This window comes from Artemia franciscana, chromosome 19 (assembly GCF_032884065.1).
Source record: "Artemia franciscana chromosome 19, ASM3288406v1, whole genome shotgun sequence".
NCBI lineage: Eukaryota > Metazoa > Arthropoda > Branchiopoda > Anostraca > Artemiidae > Artemia > Artemia franciscana.
Genome location: NC_088881.1, coordinates 16,279,035 through 16,304,882, shown reverse-complemented (window position 1 = coordinate 16,304,882; position 25,848 = coordinate 16,279,035). Strand labels below are relative to the sequence as shown.

The 25,848-nt window shown below is 33.1% G+C and overlaps 1 protein-coding gene across 19 annotated transcripts in view; it reads right to left on the bottom strand.

Annotated features, from left to right (window-relative positions):
- The window catches only part of LOC136039341 (basement membrane-specific heparan sulfate proteoglycan core protein-like), a 392,752-nt gene that overhangs the window by 204,902 nt on the left and 162,002 nt on the right, over positions 1-25,848 (bottom strand). For 13 of the 19 annotated variants that reach the window (XM_065722972.1, XM_065722979.1, XM_065722974.1 and 10 more), the window contains 7 exons: positions 23,784-23,909; positions 18,138-18,296; positions 16,106-16,237; positions 14,700-14,810; positions 10,974-11,087; positions 3,251-3,364; positions 451-564 (listed from right to left, as the gene is read on the bottom strand). In XM_065722972.1, coding sequence (XP_065579044.1) covers positions 451-564; positions 3,251-3,364; positions 10,974-11,087; positions 14,700-14,810; positions 16,106-16,237; positions 18,138-18,296; positions 23,784-23,909 — 870 coding nt within the window. Of the gene's footprint in view, positions 1-450; positions 565-3,250; positions 3,365-10,973; positions 11,088-14,699; positions 14,811-16,105; positions 16,238-18,137; positions 18,297-20,535; positions 20,659-23,783; positions 23,910-25,848 lie in introns of all 19 variants that reach the window. The other 6 variants (XM_065722984.1, XM_065722986.1, XM_065722975.1 and 3 more) reach the window with 5 other exon arrangements.

Below are 25,848 nucleotides of genomic sequence, written 5' to 3'. Positions count from 1 at the left end.
CATTCTTAAAGAATTAGAACAAAATTCGAACTTTAGCGTAAAGAGCGAAGTATTAGCGAGGGGGCAAACCCCCTTATATACGTAATAATTTCTGTTCGTTTAAAGTTTTAGTGTTCCTCCTTACTTTTAGTTGAAAAATCTTGTTTTTTTTTTTTTTTTTTTTTATTTAATTCAATACGAAAGAGGCAAGAGATACAAAGAATAAAAAATGAGCATTTGAATGCTGGTTGCCTTTGTTGAAATAAATGGAACTTGAACTTGAATCCATTTCGTCCTTTAAAAAGGGCACTAGAATGTCCAATACCAAAAAAATTAGTCTCCTTTTGAATTCCTTTGAACTCCTACCAGACAGAGTACCGAGAAAAAAAATAAATAGGAGATATATAGCTTTTGACTCAGTCAACACTACCACGTCGAACCTGAAAGTTGAATTTAAAAAGTACAACTTACGGCAGTTCCGCTCATCAGAGCCATCCCTACAATCAACTCGTCGATCACAAACTCGACGGATATCAACACAGGATCCATCCCCGCACTGGAACTCATTACTTCTACACTCAGAAACTGGAATAAAGAATAAGTTATGAGACTTTCGGTAATCAATTTAGTGCAATGTTAATGCTTAACTATAGCTCTAAGCATATCAGGGAGCTAGTATTTATTAATATTTTGCGTAGTTTTACGTGCACCCAATTGAAAAATTCAGCCAAATATAAGCTTTTGTTCCATCTTCTAGCGAAGTTAGTTTGGTGAGAAACTAGAATTTAAGCAGGATTACGTCTTACATCGGTTTTTATGAATTTTTCATTGACTTTATGCTGTTGAAGACAGCATGTGAGATCATGCTAGCAAATGGTAAAGTAAAGCTCTCCTTGACTTAGATTATGTAGATGATTTGAGTCTTGTAGATAAAAAGTTAGTGAAAGGATTGAATTTTGATGTTTTCAAGATTTCGGAATGCAAGAACAGGCTTGACGAATAATTTCAAGTAGACTAAATCGCTTGAATCGCTTAAATGAGGTGATGTTAGGTAGCGAGAAGAACAAGTAAATAGCTTCATTTATCTAAATAACAGTATTAGCCAGGATGAAGGACGAACTGTACATATAAAGAGTAAAATTGGCAAGGCATAGTGTATTTTTGGTTTAGTTTTTTCGATATAAAAAGTTTAGAAGAATAGGATGACAAGTCTTTGAAATAAGATTAAGATACTAGATTTATTGGTGACACTAGTGAAGCATGGCTTTTAAAACTGGTGGTTCAAAGTGTTTAGGATTCTCTTACAAACAACCAACGCTCATGTATTATAATGTAATAAATCGTAACAAAAGCAAAAAGTAAATTGATCAAAAGAAGTTTTCGTACTTACTGTTTTGTTGATGTTGGTGTCAGAAAAATATAATTTTTGTTAAATCTATAAAGCTAGTCAATCGAAACCATGGTTGCTTGAGCTGAAATATTAATATACCATCGTAGATAAGAAATTGGGTGATTTATGACGACAGGGTAATTTTTTCTTTATTATCCTAAGAATTATAAGATACCTTAGCATTTTCAAAATAGAAATCTTGGTATACTATATTTCAAAGGGTTTTGTAGAGGCCCTCTGATCTCTTTTGCTGAAGCTCCACTTGTTCCACAACAATACAGTTGCCATATATGAGAGTCCTGATCACGTATTGATGAGAATTCTGTAGTCTGTCTAAAGATGTTAAGAAAATGTTACTTAGATTTGCGAACAATTGCCTGCGAAGAATACTTACAAGTAGCTGAGATGATGGTAACTAACACCCAGATCAGGTCATTAACAAAGCCACGACAAATAACTGATGAAGTGTCAATACTGGGGTTATATGACTCGAAAGAGACAAGGAGGACTTTCATATGACGAGTGCTACTGGACTCTTCAGGGCCTAACGGAGAATAAGTAGCGGCGAGTCACGGTTGGCCATCCAGAAGATGAAGGAAAGGTTCCACGTTCATCACTCAGCGAGCTGTGGTCCTTGGCTCATAATTGTTCGTCGTGTAGACAATCGCTGCTGCTCTATACACTACTAGGTCTCGGAGGAACTAAGCATAAGAAAGTTTTTTCTTATCTTTACTTTACTTCTGGTAGCAAAGTCAACCGGACTCTTTTTCTATGACATTAAGAGGAGAACAAACTTAGCTTTTGAAAATTCTAGATAGAAGTTCTAGAAATAGACTAGAAAAAAAAACAGAAGGTGAAAACACAAAACTACAAGATGTTACAGTAATCACAGAAAGACTCTTTCACTTCATAACATCTATGAGTCAAATCTACTTTACTGTGCGTTTTTTTTCTAAGGTTTTTCCAGAGAGGCGTAATACTTATCAAAGCAAATTATTCCTATAATACTGTTGTTACAGATTTAGTTTCAATAAAAGTTTTGTTTTCAATTTACTCTGAACTAACAAGAAATTGATACATTCCAGTCATAATCTTAGATACGTGTTCTCTTACACGATGAAAGAAAGAAAAGTACACTGAATGGACGACGATGAAAACAACACCCACATCCAAACAAAGAAGCTGTAAACCTCCGTCCCTTTTCGGCAGTAGCAAAGCCTAAGAACAAAGATTTCACGTTACATGGAGGTGGTAAATCAACAACCAGTGGAGAAAGTATTGTCGTTAATCGGCCACAAAAACGGTCACGACTATATATGTTGTTAAGCTCCATGCATTTTAATGCATAGTAACTGACGTTATCGTAACTATCGTTGATGAATGATCAATAAAATAACTGATGGGAAGAACTACTAAGCCAAACAGTAACACTGTGTTGAAACCATCTGTGTTCTATCGACCAGCTCATATTTTTCAAAAGGAATAATTTTCTTACATAGATTTTACACTTGCTAAATAAAAGTTCTTAAAAGACGATGGTTCAACTCAACATAATGAGCTTAAACCTATTCTTTAACCACTTTCCAAGCTTAAAAGTTAGAAGTATTCAGTTTTGCTGAGCGGAAAAACCAAACTAAAAGAAAATTTCCAGTGCGAAGAATGAGAATGTCAAAAAGGAGTGCTCACTGAAAAAAATTTTGAAGTCGAAAACTGTCCTAATATGCTTTCATATTGATAAATTATAACCGTTTTTCCGCTATATTCTGCCCCTGTACGTCTCTTAAAAATTTGTGTTAAAGTACGAATAGCAGCAACCTGTTTTACTGCTAGAAATAATAGCAGCTGAAAGTCAAAATAGGGTCGGTATAAAATTGAACTTACTGCAGTTGGCTTCGTCTGACGCGTCAGTACAATCATAACGTTGGTCACATACTTTAAATGTGTCTATGCAAGAGCCATCACCACATGTGAATTCACCAGCCTTACATTCTTTCCCTTGAAATGGAAAGAAAAAATTAATGATTTGCAACTTGTGCATTAGTCAATACCATAATATTTTAAATCAGAAAGATAACTTTTATTTCAAAGTCATTAAGGACTAGTCCTGGCAAAAAAAACGATGACGCTTCATTCCAATGAAGTAAATTTTTCGAAGAACTTTTAAATGATTAGAATAGCTTGGATTCATTCCTTTGAAAATAGAAATTAGAAATGATCAATGACGTTTGTTTATATATATATATATATATATATATATATATATATATATATATATATATATATATATATATATATATATATATCTATATATATAAAAATAAGTTGTCTGTCTGTGGATGTGTGGATCAGGTGACGTCACCTGAAAAAACTGGATCAGGTGACGTCAAAACTGAAAAAACTAAAAAAAGGCAAAAACTACAAAAAAAACTAAAAACTAATAAAAAAAATAAAAAAGCTAAAAAACTAAAAAAAACTAAAAAAAGGCAAAAACTACAAAAAAAAACTAAAAACTAATAAAAAAGCTAAAAAACTAAAAAAACTAAAAAAAGGCAAAAACTACAAAAAAAACTAAAAACTAATAAAAAAAATAAAAAAGCTAAAAAACTAAAAAAACTAAAAAAACTAAAAAAAGGTAAAAAACTAAAAAAACTAAAAACTAAAAAAAACTAAAAAAAAGGAAAAAACTGAAAAATAAGCTAAAACAAAGGTAAAAAACAATAAAAAACTAAAAAAAAAACTGAAAAAACTAAAAAAAGGCAAAAACTACAAAAAAAACTAAAAACTAATAAAAAAAGTAAAAAAGCTAAAAAACTAAAAAAACTAAAAAAACTAAAAAAAGGTAAAAAACTAAAAAAAATAAAAAATAAAAAAAACTAAAAAAAGGAAAAAACTGAAAAATAAGCTAAAATAAAGGTAAAAACCAATAAAAAAACTAAAAAGAAAAAAAGGAAAAAACTAAAAAAAATTTTCATCTAAAAAACTAAAAAAAACTAAAAAAGGTAAAAACTAAAAGAACTAAAAAAGAATAAAATAAATGACGACACTCAAAGAGAAAGCGACCAGGACAAAAGGAATGTTCGATTAGCAATCAACAAAGCACCGGGACACAGGGAGTATAAATGACGACCAGGACATAAGTAAAAAAAAAACTAACAAAACTAAAAAGAAGGTAAAAACTACAAAAAAACTAAAAAGAAAAAAACTAAAAAAGGCAAAAACTAAAAAAAAACTAAAAACTAATAAAAAAGCTAAAAAACTAAAAAAACTAAAAAAAGGCAAAAACTACAAAAAAAACTAAAAACTAATAAAAAAATAAAAAAGCTAAAAAACTAAAAAAAAATAAAAAAACTAAAAAAAGGTAAAAAACTAAAAAAACTAAAAACTAAAAAAAACTAAAAAAAAGGAAAAAACTGAAAAATAAGCTAAAATAAAGGTAAAAACCAATAAAAAACTAATAAAAAACTGAAAAAACTAAAAAAAGGCAAAAACTACAAAAAAAAACTAAAAACTAATAAAAAAGTAAAAAAGCTAAAAAACTAAAAAAACTAAAAAAACTAAAAAAAGGTAAAAAACTAAAAAAATAAAAAATAAAAAAAAACTAAAAATAAGGAAAAAACTGAAAAATAAGCTAAAATAAAGGTAAAAACCAATAAAAAACTAAAAAGAAAAAAAGGAAAAAACTAAAAAAAATTTTCATCTAAAAAACTAAAAAAAACTAAAAAAGGTAAAAACTAAAAGAACTAAAAAAGAAAAAAATAAATGACGACACTCAAAGAGAAAGCGACCAGGACAAAAGGAATGTTCGATTAGCAATCAACAAAGCACCGGGACACAGGGAGTATAAATGACGACCAGGACATAAGTAAAAAAAAAAACTAACAAAACTAAAAAGAAGGTAAAAACTACAAAAAAACTAAAAAGAAAAAAAAACTAAAAACTAATAAAAAAACTAAAAAATCTAAAAATCTAAATAAACTAAAAAAGAAAAAAAAAGGAAAAAAATAAAGGAGAAAAACAAAACTAAAAAACGAATGTATATACAGACCGGGACACCGGGATACAAATGACGACCGGGACACAGGGAATATAAATGACGACCGGGACACAGGGACACAACTACAACGGGGACACCGGGGGAAACAGGGGGATATAAATGACGACCGGGACACCGGGACAGGGAATGGTCGATTAGCAATAACCATCAACAAAGCTCAAGGGCAATCATTAGAATCATGAGGTATAGATCTGAATACAGATTGTTTTCCCATGGACCATTATATGTTGCATGTTCAAGAGTCGGTAAACCTGACAATCTATTTATATGCAAAGACAATGGGACAGCAAAGAATGTTGTATATTCGCAAGTTTTACGTAGTTAAAACCATATATATATATATATATATATATATATATATATATATATATATATATATATATATATATATATATATATATATATATATATATATATATATATATATATATATATATATATATATATATATATATATATATATATATATATATATATATATATATATATATATATATATATCTATCTATATTCACAGGTGGAACACAGGGACACAACTACAATGGCGCGTAACTAATATGGCGCGTAACGACTTACGCGCGCGGGGGGGCTTGGGGGGGCGCAAAGCGCCCCACCAACTAGGTGTTGGGGTGGCGCGAAGCGCCACCCCAACAGCTAGTATATATATATATAAATAAGTTGTCTGTCTGTGGATGTGTGGATCAGGTGACGTCATGTTTCTGTGTCGGCTGACGTCATGAAATTAGTTGTCAGGTGACGTCATGTTTCTGTGTCGGCTGACGTCATGAAATTAGTTGTCGTCATTTTTGCTTTGACGGTGACGTCATTCAAGTTATATAAGACATATGTTCACGTAGAAATCTATTAATGTTTAAGTTTACAATGACTGATGAAGATGCTCAAAGAGTCTATGCCAAAAAACTTGCTGCTGATAGTTCCTCGGCACGCTTTCTTTTCTGACTTTCTCTATCAGCAGCAAGTTTTTTGGCATAGACTCTTTGAGCATCTTCATCAGTCATTGTAAACTTAAACATTAATAGATTTCTACGTGAACATATGTCTTATATAACTTGAATGACGTCACCGTCAAAGCAAAAATGACGGCAACTAATTTCATGACTTAATTTCACAACTTAATTTCTATGTTGACTGACGTCATGAAATTAGTTGTCGTCATTTTTGTTATGACGATGCTTAGTATATTGTAAAACACATTAATTTGGTTAATAATATACCATTTAAAACACCAAAATGAACATGCTGGAGTAGTCACTCGGTGAGAGAGGGTGTCAGAACGGAGAATGAAGGTCCCAGGTTCAAATCCTGGTTAGGCTAAAAAAGGCAAAAACTACAAAAAAAACTAAAAACTAATAAAAAAAAAATTAAGAATAAAAATAAAAAAAAAAGTAAAAAGAAAAAACGAAAAAAACTAAAAAAGCTAAAAAAAAGGTAAAAACCAATAAAAAACTGAAAAGAAAAAAGGAATAAAACTAAAAAAATTTTCATCTAAAAAACTAAAAAAAAACTAAAAAAGGTAAAAACTAAAAGAACTAAAAAGAAAAAAAACTAAAAAAAGAAAAATACTGAAAAATAAAGGAGAAAAAGAAAACTAAAAAAATATAAATAAAAATAAAAAAACTAAAAAGATAAAAACTTCAAAAAAATCTAAAAAGAAAAAAGAAAAAAACTAAAAAACCTAAAAAAAGGTAAAAACCAATAAAAAAAAAACTAAAAGGAAAAAAAGGGAAAAAATTAAAAATTTATTAAAATAAATTTGACCGGGACACCGGGACACAAGGAATATAAATGACGCCCGGGACACTCAAAGAGAAATCAGAGACTGGGACACCGGGACACAAATGACGACCGGGACACAGGGAATATAAATGACGACCGGGACACAGGGACATAACTACAAAGGGGACGCCGGGGTGCACAGGGGGATATATAAATGACGATGGCGACTCAGGGAATGGTCGATTAGCAATCACCATCAACAAAGCTCAAGGGCAATCATTAGAATCATGAGGTATAGATCTGAATACGGATTGTTTTCCCATTGACCATTATATGTTGCATGTTCAAGAGTCGGTAAACCTGACAATCTATTTATATGCACAGACAATGGGACAGCAAAGAATGTTGTATATTCGCAAGTTTTGCGTAGTTAAAAACATATATATATATATATATATATATATATATATATATATATATATATATATATATATCTATATTCACAGGTGGGACATAGGGACACAACTACAATGGCGCGTAACTAATATGGCGCGTAACGACTTACGCGCGCGGGGGGGCTTGGGGGGGGGGGGGGCGCGAAGCGCCCCCACCAACTAGGTGTTGGGGTGGCGCTTAAAAATTTATGATTCTCGCCTGAGAATGGTAGAAGGGACCCTGCTCTATGATAAATTTGCCCTTTTACTTTGAAAGTAGACATAAATTGATCTGGATTTTCGATTTGGGCTCCAAACGACGTCATTTGAAAACATGAGTTATATTTTCTGATTTGTGACAAAAAACGCTTAGATTCTGACGTAGTTCCAGTAAGGAAAGTCTGCAATGGCTCTGGTGGTGCAGCCAATAGAGGAAGTTTAACTTTTCCTGAGGCGCAACACATTCCCATTGTTTCACCATTGAATTTCAAGGCCTTGCAATAGGGACAAATTTTAGACATAGTCCCGATTTGAACACATCTACTCAAGCTATAATCATCGACTGGGCTGTACCTGAATGCCAGGCGATAACTTTCAGGTCGCTCTGATTCCTCGGCACGCTTTCTTTTCTTACTTTCTCTATCAGCAGCAAGCCTGATTTCTTGCTGTTCTTGTGATTCCTCGGCACCCCTTCTTTTTTCACTTTCTCTTTTAGCAGCAAGTCTGGTTTCATGTTGCTGGTAGTTCCTCGGCATGCCTTCTTTTTTCACTTTCTCTTTTAGCAGCAAGTCTGGTTTCATGTTGCTCTGGTAGTTCCTCGGCACGCCTTCTTTTTTCACTTTCTCTTTTAGCAGCAAGTCTGGTTTCGCGTTGCTCTGGTAGTTCCTCGGCACGCTTTCTGTTCTTTCTTTCTCTATCAGCCTCAAGCCTGTTTCCTTGCTGTTCTTTTGATTCCTCGGCACGCTTTCTTTTCTTACTTTCTCTATCAGCCTCAAGCCTGTTTCCTTGCTGTTCTTTTGATTCCTCGGCACGCTTTCTTTTCTTACTTTCTCTATCAGCAGCAAGTTTTTTGGCATTGACTCTTTGAGCATCTTCCTCGGCTGTTGCCATTGTAAGTTCATCAGTCGTTTTACAGTTAAATATTAATAGATTTCTACGTGAACACATGTCTTAAATATCTTTAATGACGTCACCGTCATAACAAAAATGACGACAACTAACTTCATGACGTCAGTCAACACACAAACATGACGTCACCCGACAGACAGACCCACACATCCACAGACAACTATATATTATATATATATATATATATATATATATATATATATATATATATATATATATATATATATATATTTATATATATTCTTTTCAACCTGGAACCACAATAATTGTTAAATGTTCAGTGAATAAATTACCATTTAATATCTAAACACTAGTAAGGTGCTTTCGAAAAATGCATAGTATAATGCGATAAGCAAAAGAAAAATTTTAACTTTTATATATCCATTTGTGGATAGTGTCCCTGCTTCGCTCGAATCGTGTTTGGGTTTCCATCCCTCTACTTCCTATCCTCTCTCTCTGTCTCCTGTAATCACTATCGTTGGTAGGTCAGGTCTTTAGTCCCTGCCGAAGCTGCATATTTTTTTTTAGAGAGAGAAAGATGGGTTTATTAATATAAATAACAAAACAAAACAAGCAAATGGCCCGAAGCAAAGCTTGTTTGGGCTTACAATCCCAATACACATACAAATAAAAACGATACGAAAAAGAAGAAGAAAATAAAAAAGAAAAGAAAAGGAAAAGAAAAAAGAAAAGAAAAGAAGAATAAAAAAATTCAATTAACCTGCATTTCAATCGAAACGAAATTACACTTCAAGAGGGACAAAACAAAAAGAAACTAAAACCACCTGACCAGTATCGCCAAAAACAAAACCAACATCTTGGCTCCACTTGAGGTCCACTCAACTATCAAAACCATAAATATTAAGGCAAAATAGCTTTAATTCCCGCCGAAATTCAAGAAAATTATCAATATTTCTCAAAATCGTAGGTAAACAATTCCATGCATGGGGTCCTAGATGCCGAATAGAAAATTGAGATCTACGGGTAATAGCAAGCGGACGACGAATTATATTGGACTGTCTCGTAGAATGTGTATGAATATCACTTCCTAATTCAAACATACTTTTAAAACATATTGGTAAACAATTTGGAAATATTTATATATAAACAGGCTTCGATAAAACGTAATAAGTCCTGCTAAAGGCAAGATTTTGCATTCTATATACCTCTTTTGTACCGAGTCTTTAAAACCTACACCACATAACACTCGAAGCGCTTTATTCTGCAAAATCGAATACGATGGAGATGAGAAGGAAATGTACTACCCCAAACATTACAACAATATAGCAGATAAGGATGAATTAAGGAAAAATACAGTGTTCTTAAAATATCTCTTGGGAAAATATACTGCAACTTTCTTAAAATGCCAACATTCCTAGCGAGTTTAAGACTAATATAATCTATATGTTCTCTAAAGCTGAGACATTCATCAATTAAAACTCCTAGATATTTTGTACAATTTAATCTTAAAATACTCATATCAGCAATATTAAGTCTGTCTATCCAAGGGTAATAATTTGAGCTCCTACCATACAATAAAAAGCAAGATTTACTATAATTCAAATTTAACTTATTAAGCTTCATCCAATTTTGTACAAACTCCAGACAAGAACTAATACGACTCAACAGCTGAATTCCTGTTTGTGCAGCCACAGTTATATGAGTGTCATCCGCAAAGCTGGGAACAATTACTTTTTCCCCGTCACATCCAATGTCAAGATCATACGAAATCATATTAAAAGCTCTACATAAATCATTTATAAAAGAAATAACAGGGGACCAAGAACAGATCCTTGAGGTACTCCAAATTTAACACTACTGATTGAAGAAACATTATCTCCTAGTTGCACATATTGAGTTCTTTCTTTTAAAAACGAGGACAGTAATTCAAGAAATGGTCTTCTAAAACCGTAATTTTCTAATTTGGCAATGAGTATAAAATGGTCAACGCAGTCAAAAGCTTTCACAATATCAAGAAAAACAGAAGCGACTTTCATACCATTATCCAACGCATCACTCACAAAAGTTTTCAAAAATAAAACAGCATGCTCAGTAAATAAACCCCTCCGAAAACCAAATTGATTTGGATTAAAAAATGACTTACTTTCCAAAAATTGAACCATTCTTTTAACTATCAATTTCTCAAACAACCTTTTTAAGAGTAAAATATTCTTTTTTTTATTTTCGAGCTTTTTACTGTAAATTTTCTTCTAGTTTCCGTGAAATAAAAACAAATTAAGGAAAAGCTTACTGCACTGAATTTCATCGGAGCCATCAGAACAGTCAAAGCGTTGATCACAAACTCTGGAAGAGTCAATACATGTGCCATCCCGACATGTAAATTCGTTTGATCTGCATTCAAATTCTAAAAAAAAAAAACAACAACTGAGATTTCAAACATCTTTGTTCTGTTCCATACCTTAACCACTGTCTAATTTTCTTAAGTACCCCTCCCTCCTCTCCCAGAAGATCAAAATAATTCTCTAATTACTTCGAATATCGGATTTCAAAACGATAAAAAAATGCATTTTATATATGACGAAGACCACACTGCATTCTCATCATATGAAAAATAAGAAGTTAACAAGAAAATTTTTGAAGACTGTGGTTAAAAGAAAACCTTAGTTGAACTTTTATAGGGTGATGAAGCAAAGAGTCTGTCGAATTTTTATTCCCCAACTTTAATTCATCGTTTTTTTTATTGAACAGTTTTGAATGATTTAAAATTTTACTTGGTTCCTTCGTTTGAATTTTGCCATTATATTTTGCTGAAGACGGCTATTAGTACAGCGGAAACATTCGCTAGCATTTTATTTTAATCCCTGTCTTCATAAAATTCCTAGTTAAATTCTTGTTTCTATTTTTATAATTTTATTACACAACATAAAAGAAGCGACTGTTTCTTTCGAAAGCACACAAGATATTTTATATATCGCTTCAAGTCTTAATAAATTATATTGTATAGCTCCTATTTCCTATTTATTAAATGTAGTCAAGGAACAAACACAACTTCAACCAAACTTTTTCTAGACCTATACAAAATAAATCTGACATCCCAGAGGGCACTTCCTCATCAGCAGGTCAAAGTAATGCGAGATTAAGAGATTTGGAAGAGAATTTTTTGGATCTGGAAACAGTTTTTGATGTTGAAATTAGTAATGAATCAGATTCACTAAAGTTTGAAAAGAGTAAATTTCCTAGAAGCCGATATGAGAGGGTGTGTAATTTGACTAAGGGATGCTCTTCATTTTCTGATGTAACAAATTTTCACCAACAGCTGCAGCCAAATGTAGTCGGGATTTGCAAAAATTTCCTAACAAGACACACCGATACCCTTTTAGAAATACTTGGTTATTCTTCCCAATTCCTGCACAGATCTACAATGAATAGAGGGGGCTTAGCTATTTACACACGGCAAGAATACTCAGCCTGCATCAAAAAAAAATTAACCCGGGATATTGTAGGAATTTATGAATCTCTCTTCTTGGAAACAATTTTACCATTGCAGAAGGAAATAACACTTGGAGAAGTATACCGTCCACCGGTAGAATCTGTCTCTTCGTTCTTGGAAAACTTAGGCCAAATATCTGATCTTCTGGAGAGACAAAGGAACGAAGCCATCTTAATGGCAGACTTCAACATCAATCTGATTCTTCCTCTATCATCAGTTACGATAGATCTGCTCAGTATAATGTCTGCTTCAAACAAGTTTTCCTCAACTACGGTACCTACTGGAGTAACTACCACTTTTCCACTCATTGATTGACAACTTTTTTTCGACACTGCTTCCAAAATAGACCTCTGTCTTGCTATCTGATACTTCTGATCACATCCCTCTGTTCACAAAATTTAAAGTACAGTATAAATGTCCTAAGCCCTATACTACGCCTTCGCAGGTATTTGTCAAGTGGAAATTAAATGATGAGAAACTCTTAAAGAAGTACTGGAGAGCACATCCTGGGATAAAGTTATAAATACAGAAGATGTTAATGCAGGATTTGAGGAATTCCATAAGATTTTTATGAGAAAATATACCAGCTGCAGCTCTAAAAAGTATACAATGAAGACTGGACAGAAAAATCAAACCTATTACCCCTTAGATCAGTCATGGACTGCTCCAGTGTATTAATGAGCAAACTAAGCTTTGGACTAATTACGTAAATGACTATTGTATAGTGACGCTTGAGAAATGCCTTTTACGTAAATCGTCTGATCATCTATCGTCTGAAAAGTCGACGAGTAAGGTTCGTCAGTCAATATCATTTGTAAAAATTCCATACAAAAAAAAAAATCTTCAGATAATTGTTTGCGGCATGGTACAAAATTGTGCTCAAGAAAAGACCCTTCTTCTAGTAATGAACAGGATGAAAATACCAGCATCTCAACTTAAAAAAGAAGTAGAAGAAAAAATTCTGCGAAAAAGCGGAGAAAAAGCAGATATTTGGTGGAGGTGGATCGTACAAAGCCTTGCTTGGAAGAAGAGCATCCTTTCAGTGATAAAAATGGTGCCAGAGCCACCACTAAAAATGCAAAAATAAACTATGTAAAAACTGAAGGTGCCGCAAAAAAGGGTATAATGGAAAAACCCCTCGTTTGCAATAATAGCCCAGGAGAAATAATGATTCCTAATGTTTATGTGCCACCGTGTAGAAGACTTAAGGACTATCGAAAGGAAGAGCAACACACTGGACCCAGAATTATTGTAATTAGGCACGTAACAGGGTCAGATGGAACCAAAGGTTTGAAAAAAGAGTATATCAAACACTACCACCAAACACGTGATTCCATTGATGACAAGAGCACATCTTCACAGCGAAATTTTTGTCGAATGAAACAATTTTTTTCTTTTATTTTGGTAAGTGTCCTAAATAAGTGTAAAATGAACCCAAAAATTGGAAATTATTTACACTAATAATTAAAGGTACAAACAGGTACAAAAAGGTACAAGGTACAAAGGCCAAACTCCAGATACTTCAAAGAGGCACGTTTTTTGGTAGAACTCACGTCGGTTCTTTGGTGCCAAGATTGGACCTCTTAACATTGGCGTCAATCCTAAAAAATTAGGGAAAGGGGACAAAAATATAATCTAATAAACAAGAGTGAGATAACTTGTTTGTTTCTTAAATTTTTCAATAAAAATACAAGAAAAAATATTGTTCAGTGAAAAATATTAAAAAGGGCATTGCTTAAAATCTACGGAGGGGGGATTACCATCCCTCCCTAAATTGACACCACAAACTGAGAAAACATAAGGGCAATAAACATCTTTAGAGGCGAAACATTTTAGAGAGGCTGAGCAAATAATGACCCTTTTTGGATTCATTGTCATACAAAACAGTGGATAACTTTAAAGAAAAGTTCACAATTTTCAAATGTGTTCAGTGCAAAAAAAAAAATTAAACTCAAAATAGTCTTAGACTTAAAAAAAATGGGAACGAGAATATAGGATACCATGAGATTCTTTTTTTGCATAGATTAAAAAAAAAAAAATTTTTCTTATAAACTGTAAAGCTCACAAAGCTAAGGAGAGCCAACACATAGTTTTAAGCAATAAAATATTAAGGTTTGGTGTTTAATTGAAATCTCAGCCTATATTTTTTTACATCACGGTTATGGATTAAAACTTCTTGCCTGAAAAAGAAAACACACAAAAATTATTTCAAAAAATTCATAAGCGACTTGAAGCACAAAGGGAATGTTCCGTTTCTTCCCTACCCCTTTATAAAAAAAAAGGGTCTAGGGTCTTGCACCTTGGAGACGTTTCTCATAGCTTTTATAAGATAAAAGGTTTTCATAAAAAAGAAATAAATGACAAAAACTTTATTTCTTATATGAAATATGTCAGATAATCTGCCCACAACACACACAGGACTCCCGGCCAAAGGCGGAGAATCCACAGGTACCTGCGCTACGCGGATGATTGTCTATACGCAGAAAGTTTAAGTTTTAGAAAATCCCAAGAAGAATAAAAACTTACTACAGTCTAATTCGTCAGAGCCATCAGAACAATCATTTCGACGATCACAACGACGTGACTGGGGGATACAAGTCCCGCTCTCGCATCTAAACTCATCCGGGCGACATTTGGCTGAAAGGAGAATATCATAATTAAACAATGTCACAGACAAGACACAAAAATAAAATTATAGGTTGATTTGGAAGTATTGTTAGTCTTGAAGCACGAGATTCAAAGAAGAAAAAAGAATTGGAAAGAACCGCAATAATATTCTTTAATGCAACTTTAAAATGGCTTCAATAACTAGAATAATTTTGAAAGCTTTAATTAATTTTTCCGGGCAGCACAAATTTAATAGCTGAAATCTCACCCAAGCAGAAGCAAAAAGCACTTTTTGACATTCCTCAGGAATTTCCAACCAGAAAACTAGTAGTTGATAGTACGGGTCAGTAGAGACTTTAATTCTATTTAATTTTTTATTAAAAAAAAGGATTATGTATAACAAAAAAAAAAAACACAGAAAAGTTTAAGAATGAGTAGAACATACAAATAGCTTATCCAGATTCAAAAGGCACACTTAGCTTCAGCCAAATCAGCCAAATCAGCCAACATTCAGAAGAGTTTACCATATAATTTAAAACCAAGAGATACTAAGCTAAAGCAACAATACGTTGACTCCCCCTGGGGTTGCAAATTAGTATGTTTATGCTAAACGAATGTATGCAATAGACAAGGAAAACTGTAAGAGGAGCACGATGTTTTCTACGTCATTGGAGAATTTTTGTGTACATCAAAGTACATCTTGCCATCCAAAAAAACACATCAACGAAGCATTAGACAGTAAATGATCGTCGAATTTGTTTAGCAGTAGCTACCATTTGCATATCAGCTAAAACAGAAACAAAATATTCTGCTTTCATCTCAGTGTCGCATTCAAATTCCTTAATGTCACCATACGGTTTTATCCTACGTACTTGGTCAACTAATGATCAAAATACTCATTCTCCGTACATAGGGATAACAATAATAATGATTTGTTTTAACCCAGTATTTAACCCAATATCGACCCTATATTCTAACCCAACATTGAGCAAATCTTACGAATCCTTTTGCTTCTAATTTTGCGATTCAGTGTGGTACGTTTTTAAAACAGTTAAGAATTATGCATATGAAAAGCCAAATACGATTCAAGTTGAAATGCTTTAACCTTAATGACAAGTTAAAAAGGAGAGTGCGTCTGGTAAAATCTTGCAAAAATAGAAGCATCTTCCCACCTAAATGGTGCAAAGATGCACCATTTGGTGCACCTAAATGGTGCATACGTAAGTACGCAATCGTACAGCAACAGCGATTTTGAGACAAAGTTACATTGTTTCTGGAGTCATGCAACCTGTTTTGACTGTTAAAACTTAAAATTCAGAACATACCACAGTCTCGTTCATCTTTGCCATCAATACAGTCAAAATAGCCATCGCAAACCCGATTGCTGTTAACGCAACTTCCGTCTCCACATACAATTTGTTCAGGTCCACAAAGGGAAGAGGGTGGCGGAGGTGTGGCTAAAATATCAAAACAATAGTATATCAAGTTGTAAATGTAATTTGAAGATACAAGCTTCTTTGTAGCCCTTTTTTTATATGTGTTTCTTCTTCTAAAAATACCAGGTTTAGCCTCGAAGTATTTCAGGTTTTTACAATCTTTTACCATATACTTGCATTCTATTTCGAAGTTATTGATTGATTTAATGAGATTGTCTCATTGCTAAACGTCTAAGCAGAAGTATAAACAAAACAAATGAAAAAGCAATAGAGTAGACCATTTAAAAGGCCGAGGAGTCACGCTATTGCTTAAATTGAATTGAGGTATGCCAGAAGAAAAAGCAGATAGCAGAGGAAAGATAAGAGTCAAGAGACAGAAACCCTAATTATCATGAGCAAAACTTTAGTCCTCAAAAGCTACAAAAATCAGTTATGAAATAATGAAATTTTTTAAACAGTTTTAAATTGCTTGATTGCTTTTTTGTTGTTTTTTTTACTTGGTTTCATTCTCTTCCAAGTTTTTTCAAGTCTTAACCAATTTTTTTTTCTTTTACACTAAAATTACTACTTGATCGTTTTGTTCTAACAGTAATGAAACAATACATGAACCAGATTTTACTATTGTTAACCTTTTTTGCACAAAAAAAAACAAACAAAAAAACAACTAATAAGAATAATCGTCTTGTTGATATTTATCTGTTCAGTCAAAAGAAGCAGTCGATTCGCAAAAAAAGCACACACAAATAAAACACAAACACAAAAAAAGAAAAGAATTTTAATCCTTTTTTCTCGTGTTTCTGAATCGGCACAAGAACTCCTCAGTTATCTTTAAAATCTTTTAAATTTCTTTTAAATTTTAAATCTTTTAAAATCCATTTAAAATCTTTAAATTTCTATGTTATCAATATTAAAAACCATAGTAAAAAAAAGTACAAGGCGAAAGCTACAGTCACTACTGTTGAAAACAAAGAAAAAAAAGAAACAGCAATACAAAATATTATTCCATGAAGATTATAAAGTTCCTTTTTGTATTTAAATCTCACAAACATAATCTCTTCTGTGTTCTTAATTTAAAGAGCTTAATTTAAATCTTAATTTAAGCACTTTTTATTTATTTCAGAAAAGTCATCATTATTTATACAGATGACCAAATAATTTTTTATTTGTTTAATATTAAAATAAGATAAAGCATTATAAACCAAGCTTACGCTAGATATTTTGGGCTACATGATTTATTTGAAGAGGTTGAAGCAAAGAGGTATATACAATGAAAACAACTGTATGTTCATTTTGTTGTAAAAGCTTTCAAAGGCTCGGACCATTAAAATCCATTAAATCACTTCAGCAAAAATATCCTTCCCCGCCCCCCAAAAAAAAACCATCAGACCATACAGAATGAAGCAGAACTCCAAGTAATCAGCAACTACCTACATTGAATTTGAAAAAAAAAAATTCTACAGAAGGTTTTGTGAAATAAAACGTCAGTATATCTAAGTAAAAGTATTAGGAATATGAATCATTGTTAGACAAATTTTTACTGCTACTATATTAGTGTAAGACCCTAGTGAGGTGGGAGGCTGAAATCTTTCATCTTTATTCTTTCTGAATACAAAGCTTAGCTATTAAAATTTACCAGATAAAGAGCTTTTAAAATTTGTTTTCAACTTGAGATACAAAATACAAGCTATTATGGCTGGTTTTTGGAACCCCTCTACCGGCTCCTTTTTTCCTCCTTGTTAAATATTTGACGAAATGTTTCAGCTCCCTTGGATCATAAAGAACAGATAGCTACTAGCAAAGTGTTTTCAGAGGATATCTAAGCGTCAATGCAAAATACAGTATGGACTAAAGTCTACCAGCCTCTAACTACAAGTGCGTAAGAAGTTTTTCCAACACAACATAACCTCCCAATCGTACATACCATCACATGAGTTATCTTCGTCAGATCCGTCTCTACAATCAGGTATTGCATCACAATACATGTCGATATCAATGCATTCACCTGATGTACATTCAAATTCATCTTTCTTGCACTTGGAAAAGCTCGGCGTTGACGGAACAAGCGGTGTTGTAACAGAAGCTGCGTATGGTATAGGACAAAAACATAAGCAGGTAAGTATAATGATAAGCGACAAGCTCCACGCACACCTGCCTTGATGCAGCAGATAATACTTTTCCCCAGTGTTCAAAGCACATATTTAAAGTTTAAAGTGCTCAAGAGAAAATACAGTGTACAAAAATGAATCAAAGTTCGGAATGAATTCGAGATGTATTGATGCTTGAAGTAGTCAGAACGACCTTCAAGTTCAACGATAAAAGTTAACCTGTTTTTATAACCTAGAAGTAAAGTGTCCTTGAATAAGTGTTTGAAAGTTGCATTTGAAACTACTTCCCTTCTAGTATTTACAGAAACTTTTGAGCAATGACAAAACCAGGCATCCCAATAAACTAAGCATTACTTTTCAAAAATTAATATCTTCGAGTAATCTTTTCTTAATGTAAAAATTCCATTCTGAATAATTTTCATGTTTTTATGTCCAATATCATTATCCGTTTCTTCTTGAATATCGTGACCGATTTCAAGGACAAGTTGGAATTAGTGGAACATCCAATTTCAAGGACAAGTTGGAATTAGTGGAAAGCCAAAATAAAATAATCCATCAAATGACGCGTGTTCATTTGTCAAGATGAGTTTCAGAATGCATTTAAAAATTTCAGATTTACTGAGAAAGTTCAAACAGGAAATGTGATAGTGTATTTACTTAACCGGGCCCTAAGTTCACATAGTTGCACTATTTATCTGTCACAAAACAGCTGACACAGCGGGGACGCAGTAAAAACAAGAATTGTTTACTCTATCCTTCCTAATACAAGCTGCAAAACATTAAAACTACGCTGGTTAGAAGTGAAAAAAGATAATAATAATAACTTCATACTAAAACAATTTTAGAGACCTTTCTTCTTAGCCCACATTACCTTAAAAAAAAGGAATGTGGTACCAGACTTTAAGCCCAAACCGGTAGTTTTGATAATCATTTCATAGTCCTTCAGCTAGAAAGTGAAATGGGGGTTTGGAGGCTAGCCATCCTATACTTTAGCACACCCTTCCTGCTTACCTTCTTCAGATGTCCCCAGGTGCCCATTTACTACCCACATTACTTATTACTTAACTAAAAAGCAGAAATGATCGTAATGTAAATGTTTTCATGCAGAAAGTGAAACGTCGTGACGTATAAACTTACAACAAAAGAGGAATCATGATCACAAAGCGTAAAAACGTTCATTTTTGAGAAAAAAGCAACTGTGTGAACCTGGGGTAAGGCATACATAGTGTATCAAAATTATTTGAAACACAAAACACCATTACCAGAAAGTGAGACGTTAAGACGACAATGGAACGAAAACAGTTTTAAAGTGACTCAATGGAAGAATACGACAAGGTTCAGTCAAAATGCAAAGAAAAACACACACACGCACGGAACGTAGCCCGTGGCAACGTGAACATAAGCAACATGGACTGGTGGATGACCCTGGCAAAACGTGATTACAATACCCTCCAGGCCATCTAGCTGTACCTACACACTTTTTCATTCTGCTTTTTGAATGAAACTAGTTGGCTAAGCTTGGTAGTAAATTCATTTTGCCGCTTTACCGATGTTCTTCAAAGAAGAAGCTGAAGAAAATAAACTAAGTAAACTTAGATTATATGAATTATATATTTTTGAGTCAAAATTTATTTTGAGTTTAACTAGCTATACAAATAAAATAAAACAAAATGAAAATAATCTTTTATTTTTGGATCTTGGATCTACGGCATCGATAAATTATTTTTTCACGAAAAAATAGTTTTTTTGAAACATGGAGTTCAGTTGGAAAACTTGGAAATCAGTTGCCTTATCATAATAAGAATTTCAATTGGTTGGAAATTTCCCGAAATTTCGTTGTAGAACACGAATCATACGTTATTTTGTTAATCCTTTTTTATTTCGTTGAAAGCTTGTACCAATTCTCTAGAAACATCCAGGCTAAGCACAAATTCAGTCTTATGAATAGGACTGAACATATTCATGTTTCTTGTGTAGAAACTCAAAGTCAACATGACAGTTAGATAACAGCCATCGAGCCATTCCATTCCATGCTTATGGAAAAGATGATAATAAACATGGTAAACGATACTTGATTATATCGTCATTTGAATATAATTGATCGTATCGGATTAAAGCCTTTTGTCTCTTATAATGTGCTTCGATACATTTTAGCGTAGAATAAGAAAAAGAATGCAGATACAGCTTAACTGAAAACCTTCTATAAATACTAACCACAAATTGCTGAAGCCTCATCTGAACCATCGAGGCAATGAGGCTTACCATCACATCGTAGTTTAGGGTCAATACATTCAATACGATTCCAACATCTCCATTGACTAGGACTACAAGATTTCTCTACAGAAGGAAAATACCTAGGTGTTAGTAACTCTACATTAGGAAAAATCTGGGTGCGCTGCAAATCCCTGTTGAGATTAAGGATATTTTTGACATCAGAAAATTACTATAGAAACGAAAATTATCCCATCTAATGTCTCTGTCGTATTTGTAAAAAGCTTTCACCCACCGCTCTCACTGGACAAAGAATAGATTTTGTAGATGCATTTTATTCACCTCTAAGTATTCCCTGTAGGCTACATTTTATGGCTATATAAATAATGCTGGGCATACCAACCCTTTTCAGACATTCATATAAAACTATAGAAGCTTAGTATAGCTTCTTAGTCAAATTTGAGTGCACAATCATAACATTTAATTGCGTAAAAGATTGCCTACTAATATTTTAATTTTAGGAAATCTGATCTTTTTTTAGCCCTCATAGCTTACTTCTTTGAAACTTTTTTTTGTAGATTCCTCAGTTTTTTGCAATCATTGCATAAAACTGTGGTTACCTAGCTAAAACTGTTGATTTAAATTTCAAAATTAACTTGAAAACTGAATTAATAAAATGCGTTATATGTAATGCGTTTATAATGCGTTATAAGTACAATAGACGTTATACGTAAATTCCCAAAATATGTAATAAAATAAGTTAATTAAATTATGTGTTCTTGAATCTAGAATAAAAGGCTGTACTTTAGGCACAATGGAAGACTTTTGTGCCAAAGAACTTTTTACAAGGTGTAATTTACCACTTAATCCCTTAAAACTCAATGTTTACCTTCACCTCCCCCCCCCCTCTGTATTAATTCGCTATAGTTTTGCTAGTGAACGAGTAATTATGCAACATCAATTAATTTACGAATCGAATTCAGTAGATTTAGCACAAACAAATTATCATTTAACAATACAATTCTGCATTAGGTCACTGATGGGTTAATATTGGAGCGAATAAAACTAGGCAATTTTATTAACTGGGCTATTCAAAACCAAAATAAATCAAGTCTATTTACTAGATTGCTTTTTAGGTTGTACTACCTGTACACTCTGTTATCGCATAGCTTTGTATATTTCTAATGATAGTCCCTAAAAATTAAAGCTGACGATAAATAATGAGGTAACACATTTGGTCATGGAACTGAATGATAATTTTCGAAGTTAATACTGACTGTCAGTTTGACAAGTCAATATTGGCATGTACTTAAAAACATTTTTCGTACTCAGTTAGATAGGAAAACACCCAAAATCCAATGTATCTTTTAAAAATTTTGTATTATATACGGATGAATTTAGTCAAAGTTTCTGAAAAGCCCTATTTAAATTATATGTCCTGAAAAAAATCTCAACGTTAAAAAAAATGCTCAAAAGCTATCTCTATAAAAGTAAAAGGGAGAAAGGTTCCGATGTTAGTAATATTATCATCTAAAGAGAATCCAGCACATTACAAATAAACATTTCAAACCAAAACATAAAAAACATTGCTTTACTGGAAAATTAAATCGGCAGTCCGGCTCAAGATGAGACAGAAATGGCGCAGCGGCGTTACTTTTAAACACAGAATTAGGACGTAAAATAATTGTGTTTACGTTTTGTCTGAAAGAGTCTTTTCTTTAAAATTGTCAGAAAACCAGATGCCAAGAACATGTAAATACCACGAAACCAGCAAGTATTTAAACTTCTAATAAAACTAGTTGAACGTTTTCTCACAGCAAACCCTGTATTCTTTGAAAATGAGTTCAAGCCATTTGAATATGTGATTCTCTAAATAGATTTAGGGACGAAATTAAATTCTTGCAGTAAATTAATTTTGTTTTATAGTTTATTCTGTTGACCGAAAGAACAGCGGAACTTATTATTTCTTTTCGTTTTCTTTATTTATAGCCAGCACGTCTGCAGGACCATCTCCTCACCCCAACCTAACTCACATATGAGTAACGTCTATCACGTTAATTTTTTATACAAGGATATCATTCTCTTAATTTCCTTGAGCACTCCCAGTTTACTTTCATTAGCAAACTATACTTTTCTGTTTTAAATCAGACTGCCAAATAGTTCACTTTTACATGGTTATTAAAAGCCAAGCAGGCCCATATGCCTCTATCAGTATGGGCAAATGCTAGGACACTTGTGCCCTAATGTGCCCTATACCGATGAAACTTGGGCTCTGAAACACGGGGCGAATTCTCCTACCACTAAGACCCATAATATACGCGGGTATGTCATATCCAACTGATTTTAAGTTATTTTATAGAAAAATTACGAATCTATACTGCAGTAGATGCAATCCTGGAACAATCATATCGTGGTTCATCCTCAAGGAACATGTATATATTGATCGAAATGAAAAGATGCATCTCGAAAATACGAAATTTGATGGTAAGTCGAAAATCAGAATTAACTAGTTTTTCGTGGGACTGTAATGACAGAATTAAATACGAAAAAGATCACAATATGCAGTTGAATAATGAGATGGGATTTTTAAATAAAATTGAGCTAGCTACACTTAGGGCCCTTCCTGGGGTCGGTGGCATCCGCGGTACAATTTAGCCTTAGTATCTCTTCCCCACCCCCTCATCAGGAAATTTCAAAAGGACGACCAAATGACTAACACAGGCAACTTTAAAAAAATCTTGATGCAGCACCTCCTAGCCACATAGCGCCTATGGCAGATTTCTCTGGTCAACTTCTTGAACACCCCTGCCTGCACTGAAGTATTTTCTCCTACCAACGGTCAATATCTCTTATATATCTGTACAATATTTATAGATATGTTCATTAGGTATACATCCACTATCCTTTTCTCTTTCTCTAATATCCCTTTCTCTTTTTAGCTCATTCAATAGGTATAACAAATATCTTTTTTGCTTTGAGTATAACGATGTAAGAGTTTTTGAGGCATTTCCAAGATCTTAAAAAAGAAGTTGCAACAAAAAAAATCATCTCAGAATCTTGCAATGTTAAACCACTACGTCTAAGGATAATATTCAAATAAATACCCAAACATACAATAAGTACTTTCATAAAAAATGGCTTCAACCTTGTTCGCGTTTAGTATATGATATCCCATGTCAATAAATTCCTTCGCTTTAATATAGACACGTCAACACAGGAATAGATTGATAATGTAGCATAAATATACAAACCTTCACAATCAATAATCTCGTCAGAGTTATCAGGACAATCCTTTCTACCATCACAGTGACTAGAGTTTGCAATACAGGTTTTTCGATCAAGGCACATCCATTCGTTAGGGCCACATACAGCTGCCACTACATCGAACAACAGTTTTTAAAACAACATAAAGGACATAAACACAAAATAATAACAGAATTTAGCTACTTCAAGCAAAAAAGCATATATAAATCTACATCCAAAGCATTCTGTAAGAGAAGAAGGGGGTACAAGAAAACACGATTTAGAAAGTCAAAAATCGAAAAATAAACATAAAATAAATTTATTTAAAATAAAATTTACTAATTGAGACAAATAAGCTGCATTTAGGTTAAGCTAATGCAGTTTATGAAAAATGTCTACTGCAGAAAACATGGCTTCTCAGGACTAGCTAGTTAGAGGAATCTTATTTATCCCACCAACAATAAGAATCTAAGCTTTGTAAATTTGAGGTATATCGAGCGTTCATTTATTCTTACCAAAGCGAGACTGATAGACGTACCCCAAATTTAAAAAAATAGCTGATATATATCACGTATTTCACGTATCTAGCTGACGTATCTGAGGCCGTATCAAAAACTAAAAAAAAAAATATTAGCTATGCCCCCAAGAGTATTCTAAGGAGTATATATCCATGCATTGCATGTTCAAATGCATGTTTCATAGTGGAGATAACACCTTTGACTTAATAAAGAAAGATGTGTCACGAGTGATTTCTTTCTCCAGGGACCATCGTACAGGACAGATGGTCGCATAAAGTTGAAGAAAAGCTCATTGGATCGCAAATCGTTACCTCTAGTGTTAAAGATGTGTCACGAGTGATTTCTTTCTCCAGGGACCATCGTACAGGACAGATGGTCGCATAAAGTTGAAGAAAAGCTCATTGGATCGCAAATCGTTACCTCTAGTGTTTATTTAAGGTTTGCATCTGAATTTCCAAAAATTTTGCCATGAAAACTGACGGATGAATTTCAAGCTTAAATGGATGTTTTAATATTAACGCTTCATAGAAGACTAGAAGATGAGCCAGGACCAAGACAAAAAAAAATGCTTCAGCATCTCTAAACCAAAATATTACAAGACCTATAGTTTTTTTGTGCACTGAACTGTTTAACTATTAGCTAAAGCAATCAAGCTAGAAAAGAATTGAAAATGCACGGTTGACAGCTTAAGAACCATGAAAATAGACATAAGCTGCAAAATCCGAGGAACAAAAACTGGAACAAACAGAAACGTAATATCTATGATAACAATCCAGCGATGACCTAAGGCCCGAATTCTCAACCGTAGTGAGAAAAGGTGAGTAGATAGGAGGCAACAGCGGGCTATGTTTGCGAAGATCAGATGCCGGAGTGAGTTTAAAAGATGTTATGTTAGTCACTCTGTTCAAAATAATTATGTCCAAATTACATGTAACTTCTACAATATTAAAATTTGTTAATTCCCTTCAAATTTTCCAGGCATAAAAAAGAAACATACTGTTTTATTAAATTCGTTTTCCCTAAAAAGCAGGTGTTTGAATAAGCTAATTCCGCTATGTTATTTTCTATTTTCCACACAAAGCATTCCTTTCATAACATTGTCAAAGAGAATTCCACCTGTAGCATAACATCAGAAGTTAGTTCCAGATAAATTGATGTCAAGAGGGAATAGCGTTAGCCACTTTTCTTAAATGCTATCCAGGGACACATCAAAGACACTGTACGGGAAAGAGTCTAACCATGACTTTAGTGATAAGTAGTTGCTAGGGATTTTATATTAGAAGTACAAGATACTTAAAGAAGATTTTGATCACAGTTTGGTTTATTAACTTAATTTATTCTCGGTCTAACTGAGAAAAAACGGATATTAAGTTCATAAATAATTTCTGAGACCACACTGGCTAATCATGACAAAACATAAAATAACGCAAAAGAGAAAAAATTAGGACAATAATAGCCAGTGAAAAATAAAAAATTATGCAAATATTTGGGTTGCCATAAAACGATTTGGGTTGTCATACACATGTTGAGCCAAGGCGGAATCAAAAGTCTGACA